At 49.0% G+C, this 7,681-nt stretch overlaps 1 protein-coding gene across 1 annotated transcript; it reads right to left on the reverse strand.

Annotated features, from left to right (window-relative positions):
• Positions 1–10: 10 nt before the first annotated feature.
• On the reverse strand, positions 11–4,288 carry LOC128747376 (ankyrin repeat domain-containing protein 63). The gene is made up of 3 exons (XM_053845238.1): positions 4,263–4,288; positions 2,098–2,163; positions 11–1,965 (listed from the first exon to the last, which is right to left on the reverse strand). The coding sequence occupies exon 3, from the start codon at positions 1,602–1,604 to the stop codon at positions 171–173; it is 1,434 nt and encodes a 477-aa protein (XP_053701213.1). The 5' UTR covers positions 1,605–1,965; positions 2,098–2,163; positions 4,263–4,288; the 3' UTR covers positions 11–170.
• Positions 4,289–7,681: the final 3,393 nt, after the last annotated feature.

Here is a 7,681-nt window from a genome sequence, read left to right on the forward strand (position 1 = left end):
ATTAGCCACAGTGCACACACACACACCCAGGGTCATGTAGAAATACAGAAGCAATAACAAATATTTCTGCCATATAAATCTCAAAAATGTAAATATATTCAGCAGCTGTATTATAAAGCCTTAGATATTCAGGGAGAAGTATACAAATATACAAGAGAAAAATTTCCTCGTCACACGTCGAACTGAGAGGAGCAGCTCTCGAACTCGCACCTCACGCCGCTGATGCTGTCCACGCTGGGCTGGCTGTTGACCTGCAGGTTGGTCTGAGACAGCGGGAAGGTTTCGGAGCGAGCCATGCGACCTCTGCCCCCGGCGCCGGAGGAGCAGTCAATAACCATCCTCATGAAATCCGGCGCGGTGAAGCGACGGAGGAGTCTGGTCCCCAGGCCGACGATGCCTGGCGACTGGCCGGGAGCCTCGGTCTCCCCCCGGGTGAAGAGCCGCTTGTGGTGTCTGCCCGTCTGCGCGCCGCTCCCCCTCCTCTGCTGCGCTCTCATGATGTCATTCACCTCCTCTTTCTGGGGCTTGACATTTCCCTCGAGCGCTCTCGTGCTGAGACTTTTGCCAGTGACAGGCGGTTTAGGCTGTGAGACAGGCTTGTCGGCGTCATGCGTCCGGCACCGCGAGCTCCCTTGGCACCTGTCGATCAGACACCTCTCCTCCTGCAGCGAGGCTCTCTTGAACTTGCTGGACGACACGTCGTGGACCTCGCCCTGATAGGACTGCTTCCTTTTGCTCAGATGTTCCAGGTTAAAGGACTTGGCTTTTCCCAGGGCAGGTAGACTCTCCTGGTGGGAGTCTTTCTGAGAGTTCTGCTGCTGCTTGCCGGTGAAGAAATTGTGATTCCCATCGGCCTTGCCTTTCTCCAACGCCGAGGGCAGGGCCCAGCTGTGCCGATGGTCCTCCTCTGGAGATGGATTTCTTGTGAGCTGGTTCCAAATCCGGCCGCTGTCCCCGACCTTCAGCTGCCTTTGGAACACCTCAGGCAGCTGCTCCTCATTGGAGAACCTCTCCAGGATGTGCCTGGGGAGTCTGTTGCCGGAAAGTGGGTCATCGGCGCCGGCTGACCTTTTGTTGGGGAAGTTTAAAATCTGCACGCACTGGCTGTGACCGAAGAAGTTGGCCACCTCGATGGCGGAGTGGCCGTTGTTGTTGGTCCGGTCCATCCTGAGGCCCAGCCTCTTGAAAGCTCTGACCAAAAACTCCAGGACCTGGTTGTGACCGGAGTAGGCGGCGTACATGAGGGCGCTGTTGCCCCAGGCGTCGGTTACGTCTGGGTCGGCGTTGAACTGGACCAGGATCTTCACAGCGTCCAGGTGACCCAGCTCGCAGGCCAGGCTCAGAGCCGTGCGGCCGTCCTCGTCCTGGCAGTTCACTTTGGCCCCCTTCTCCAGCAGGAGCTGCGTGAACTTGGCTCTCGTCCCCGGGTCTTGCAGGCACGCGGCGTGCATGAGCGGGGTGCGGCTCTTCTCCGTCTTGGAGTTGATGATGCGTCCGTCCAAAGCATCCAGGATGAAGCGTGCCAGGTGGACCTTCCCGCCATTCATGGCGTCCAGGAAGGTCTTGGTGCCAGACCCCTGCCGCAGGTCTTTGGGTCGCATCATCTCGCGCAGCGTCTCAGCTCCAGCGGGAGCTGAATGGATAACTCGAGGAGGCAAGTTCTTCCAAGTGCTCCGTCCACGGAGAGAGAGAGAGAGAGCGCGTTTACCACAGTGAAAGAGTCAGAGAGGAGCCGCCAGGGTTTTTATACCTCCCTCTCCACAAGCCCTCCCCACGTTACCACGGAAACAAACGTCTGAGGACCATTATGCCGTGGCAGCATCCATTCAGCCCGAGCACTCTGCGCCTGGAGAGAAATGTATGCTATTTGCACAGAACAATTACTCGACAAGAAGAAAACACGCGCACCCATGTTGAAGTTCACCTCCCCATGTGTCAAGCAAACCAAGCAGGCTTTAACCGTCACTGTCATTGAAAGAAAAACAAACGGCGTCAGCATCGTTCTTTCATTGTTGTGGCGGAAAGTTGCAGGCAGCCTTCGAGAGCGGCAGATATCAACAAAGGATGTTTTTTTTTTTTAATGCTGCACTCGCTCACCTCTGATTCTGCAGCGCTGCTCTGCATTCACTCTCACAAGGTCACTTTGGTGAAGAGTCTGCGCCTCTTAAAAGCACCAAAAAACAGGCTGGTCAACCAGCTGCGTTTGGTTTTTCTGGTCAAACTTTTTCTTACAAAGTCGCACGTGTCATTAAGGCTCACTTTCAACTGACTGAAAAATGTAGGGGTTTGAAACAAAAGGTCTTCAGCTCTTTCATTCAGTCACATGTAGCTTTCTATCAAGACTTGGATTGAAAATGACTAGTTTTAGTCCTTGAATTTTTATCTTGTTCAACTAAACCCTCTTTTGTTGGCTGGGTTTCTGCTTGGCGACAACTTTAGCTTCTGGTTAGAACAGACCAGTGGTCCGGGGGCCATATACGGCCCCTTGCCCGTGTTTTTGTGGCCCTCACGAGGTCAGACTAAAACCATACAACTTATAAGTCGTTTTTTTAATCCTGTTTCCGTTAAAGCCAGTAATTTTTGTTTCTTCTTTAAGTTAGTCATTTTTGTATTTTCCTCAAAATTTGTTCAAAGAAAATTCAAAATATATTTTGAAATAAATTGCCTTTTCATCTTCGATGTTTGGTCCGTAGTTTTATTATGGTTTCTATTCAAATAAAATACATTCCTTTTTCCTGCCATATTTACTCTTCTTAATATCATTGCTACCATTGAAACTTCAGTGGTTCATTTCGTCCTTGTTACTTAAGATTTCTTTCCGTCACGTTTTATAGTCTTTCTTTTGTTACAGTTACAGTTTATAATGTGGCCCTTTAGGAAGTTTAACTGCCCAACTCTGGGTTATAACCTGACATCAGGAGCTGCAGTAGACTTCCTGTTGATCTTCTAGACTCAAGCCTCAGGGGAGGGCTTCACCTTTTGGCTCAGCTCAGCCTTCATGAGCCTTGTCAAGCTCCATCTTCTCTGGTGCACAGAACCCAAAATATTTTGACCCACTCCCCTACCATAGTATTTGAAGAGAGAAAAATCCCATCCTGGAGGCAGTTACTGAGGTGCGAGAAGTCCGGGCCTCTTTGTTTAGACTGTTCACCAGCTGCTCCTCAAATGAGTCACGGATCAGTCACTGACTCATCTGTCTCTTAAACCTTCTGGTTTATGGAGAAAGATTCCATTCATCGGAGTCAAAATTGTGAATTTGTTTTCAAGATGCATAAGGGGCAGCAGCTTCAAAATGTCTCGGCCAACATCCAGCAGCTCCGACTGGAGGATCCCAGTCCAGTGAAGAGATCTAATCCCGCCACCTGGTCCTGGGTCAACTCCTCTGTCTCCTCCCAGCTGGCCGTGCCTGAAACGCCTCCTAAGGGAGGCCTCCAGGGGGCGTCCTTCTCAAGAAGCCCGAACCACCTCAACTGACTCCTTTCAACACGGAGAAGCAGCAGCTCTACTCCGAGTCTCTCCCGAGTAACACATCTCTTCATCTTGTTGTCTGAGGGAAACGCCCGCACCCCTCAGAGAAAATTTCAGCCACTTGTATCCCAGGACCATAGGGAAGCTGCTGTATTTCAGGTTTGCTAGCTAACAAAACTACACACTTGGCTAATATTCAATTCACCAAAACTGAAAACCACACAAAGGAATATGTTGGGGTGCAGCACCTGAAGCGGTGAGTAGTTTAAAAAGAACATCATGTTTCATGTATTGTGTTTCAGAAACTCTTAATTCGTGATAGAGCTAACCATTAGCAACTAGCTTGCCCAGAGTCCTTTTGGCTAGTACATCCTCACTTTTGTTTTTCTGGCTACCTTCTTTCTTGCGGCACTTCCTTCCTGTAGATTTGGTTTCTGAAAGCCTCAAGACACAATTTGAAATAAGTAGCAATACGTAACACTTGAATATGTAGTGGGTTTCGATTTGCTATGTCGGTGATTCAGTAGAGCTTTTTAGAATGGAGACACAATGCTACATGGCAGGAGGAAAACAGGAGCTAATAGCAAGAATTGCCTGTGGAGTAGTTTGTGTATGTATACTGCAAACGGATTCTTCACAAAAAGGAAGTTATATTACTAATGTATAAGTTGTTTTTCCACGTGAAATATTCCTCCAGTGCTGAGAAGCATCGGGTGTTTCCACAGGTCAGCGCACACGGAGAGTCACAGTTAGCAACAACAGTTCCAAAGAGTCTGGACTTCACTTCACAATACCGTCTCCGCCGGCACCACTGAAGTCCAAATCGCCGCTCGCCAGGGGTCTCATTCACAGGCTCCGTTTTTAGACGTTTGCTCCCAGAAATAGATTTGTGTCTGGACTTCTGCAGGCTGCCTCGGTCAGGGAGAAGTCCAGAAAATATCAACCTTTAAAGTCATTAGACTGCTGTGAATATCAATGTTGACTTAGCGAAATGATGAATGTAGGAACAAGCTTCGTGCTGATTGGCTGATGAGCCAGATTATAATTCTGCGTTCTAAATAAGTCCTGTCTTTATATAGCAGATCCATTTACCAGTCACTGCACTGTCAGAGACTCGACTCACTGGGGTTTAAAAATAGCCAGCTGAGAAATGAATGAAACGCGGTGGAAATATTCCGCCGACGAGTGAGTCGGCGCCGGGAGACCCGCTAATTGGTCCGATGTATGCGATAAAGCTGCGGTGTCACGGTAAACAGTCCATCTCTATTCACGGCAGGCGAAGCGCGGGAGGCAGCTACTTTGAATTCCTGATCAGGAATTAAAGTCGGGTTCAAGTTCAGGTGCCGTCCGAGTCGGAGTTTTAATGAATCACCGGGGATGACGCACTTGCACTGGAAGCAGCCGAACTCTCCGGGGTGCGTGAAGCAGTGGAAACCCAACAATCCCGGGGCAGCTCCGGCACCTGCGGCCGAGGAAGTCGGGCCCGGATCAAAGTGTTTTCTTAGCAATGACTTGCCCGGATCCTCTGCGGACCACTTCTTCTTTCCAGTGTTTATTGATCAAACGCGGCAGTCGCGAGGTGGATTCCGTTTTTATTTTCCGCCCTCTTAACACAGGAGGCATCAAGGAGCCGACTCACTGCATGTGTGAGGGCAGAAACCTTGGCAGAATCAGATTAGCTCCACTCATATTCTACCTGTATTTATCAACCACTCTTTGAGTTTTACACCTATGAAAATATCTGTTACATAATCGCTTCTCAAAGACAAGAGAACGGCCCTCACAGAGACACACTTGGCGCCTCACCGTCACAAGACACTTGAGGGGACAGTGTTATCAAGGCTGTATAAATTAAAGTGAGTGAGGTGATGTCATGTGTTCACAAGAGAAGCGGAGGCTCCGCGACGCCTCCTGTTCCAGGAAAGAGGCAACAGCTGGTGAGCCGTCAAACCGCAAACACATTTGTACGTCCCTCATCACTCGGGGTGACTGCAGGTCAATGTGTCTGTCTGACGCAAGGCGACACATGTCACATTACCCCACTTCTCCAATGACCACGAAACCTGTGTCACTTTAAAGCTGGTAGCTTTTAGGTGAAAGATACCCAGTGAAGAGGGAAGCTGGCAGTAGCTGGGTCGGCAGATGTGTTAACCAGGCTCTACTTATCGATATCGCTCTGACTCAGTCGTTGAAACCACTCGGTGAAAAGTGGGCTGCTTCTTTCCGCTGCGATTGACTAATTGTGGAGGGTTTGGAGGGGGGCGTCTTTGACAACCCAGAATCAGAGATGACCCAGTTTTGGGGCAGCTGAGGAGGAGGTGCGGTCAGAATTTGACCTGAATTGTTCCACGTTCCTGATGTCAATAGCTGTGCGTCTACACCTCGAGAGAAGCTCTTCTATCGACTTGTTCCCAGAGGAGAATCACCTTCTTTTGGATCATTTTTTTACAGGGTTTCCACCAAGCAATCTGGTAGTTCGTATCAGAGTTTTGGGGGAAGTAAAGCCAAGAGATGGTCAGGGTTTGGTTGGTGGAAACAACCTTACATCGGGAACTACCCGAGACAAAACGACATACTGACCAGTGGAAACTGAATATCGGTTGATATCGGCTCATCTGACCAGAACGCCAATGCAGATCAACCAGGACGGCTAAGAAGGCAGCATTTAAACTTTGAAGGCACAAATGATGTGCTTCCTGTCTCCCATCAACCACCTGCGTCCACCACGATCCATCAGCAGAGCTGTTTCCTCGCTGAAGGGAAGAGGCGCTGAGTGGCTTCCTCTCCATCTCTCGGCCGCCATCGCACGGTGACAGCTCAATAAATCGCACTAACAGAACATCAGATGTGTTTGTGTGATGAATGGACCAGGTATGGATGGAGGCAGATTTCCTCAAGTCAACCACAACCTCCACCACCTCGGAGACCGGATTTACATTCACAGCTTAAAAATTCAACATTGTTTTAAAAGTACAGAGATGAAAACAGCAGCTACAGTCCACATCATGAGTCTAATGCCGTGTTTCTGCAGGAGCTGCTGAAGCAAATATAGCTGCATTAAGACTCAGAAAAATCTTCAAGGTTGCGACGATATCTAAGGTCAACACGTGTGTTTGTGATCAGCTGCTCCCTGCTCTCATCGCAGCATTTGAAACTTGACCTTATCGAGAGTCTTTTGTTCATTTCTGAGGAGCGATCCATCTCCACAGTCACTCAGTCGTCCCCTCGGGCTTCAACTCCAGAGACTCTGTTAAACACCACAATAGCAGACGAGTGGACCGGAGAGTGGAAACACTGTGTCTCAAGGAAGACGTTCTTTAAAGGCGCTACTCTCTCCCACACGTTCCGCCTCTCACGTTGCTCAGCATCTGACTCACCATGTCATAGCTGAATGGCTTCTTTAAGCTACCAGCGGTTTTAGATTAAACAGGGCTCTGAGTAAAGGATGAGTCTGACTCACCTGATTTAAGTGCAGTGTCGGTGTGTCACGAAAGGACTGTGGGCATCGCCACGGTGACAGAGGAGTCTCACACCTGTAGAGGTCCATCACAGGCCTGTGTGGTGGAGTCGGTCATCTTTTATTAGCATTTATTTACTAGCTACTAGCTAATGCGGCTAACCTAATGTTTTGTCATTCATTTCCTGCTGTTGGCCTCTTCTTCATGTCTCCTAAGTGTGTCTTGTTTCTGCTCAGTGCACTCTACTGCCCCCTGCTGCCGTTCATGCTCATTGCATTTGGCATATTATTAACACAAATTAAGTAGATTTTTTTCCTGAATTTTGACAATTTAGAAGTGGAAGGACTTCTGAGTTCAGAATGACGTCTTACCTCCTGAAACATGAACATGACAGAAGAAGAATAAAACTCTTTCGGTGCAGATTGACTTTTTGACAAGGGTTCGGGGTAACTGTGTCAACGATCAAGCAACCGCTGCGATGTAAATGCATCACAGTGTGTGCTTGATGAGTATGTGCAAGAAAAACTCCTCCACAAATGTGGGAGGTCACTCAGCAGCCAGGAGTGGGCGCCGCTGTCAGACCCTTCACATCGCTCTTGTGATATAACCATAGCAGCCGGAGAGATCTTCAGGGAAAGTTCTGGAGCATGTCGGGCTGAATGGAAGAAAGAGCTTGGTTTGTTTTTTGAAATTACACATGCAGACTCTCGCAGGAGAATGTCAGCAGGTGGTGTGTGCAGGCTGTGGGCGTTGTG

This window comes from Synchiropus splendidus, chromosome 16 (assembly GCF_027744825.2).
Source record: "Synchiropus splendidus isolate RoL2022-P1 chromosome 16, RoL_Sspl_1.0, whole genome shotgun sequence".
NCBI lineage: Eukaryota > Metazoa > Chordata > Actinopteri > Syngnathiformes > Callionymidae > Synchiropus > Synchiropus splendidus.

Coding starts and splice junctions, on each gene's coding strand:
- LOC128747376 (XM_053845238.1), bottom strand. CDS start 1,604: ATGATGCGACCCAAAGACCTGCGGCAGGGGTCTGGCACCAAGACCTTC.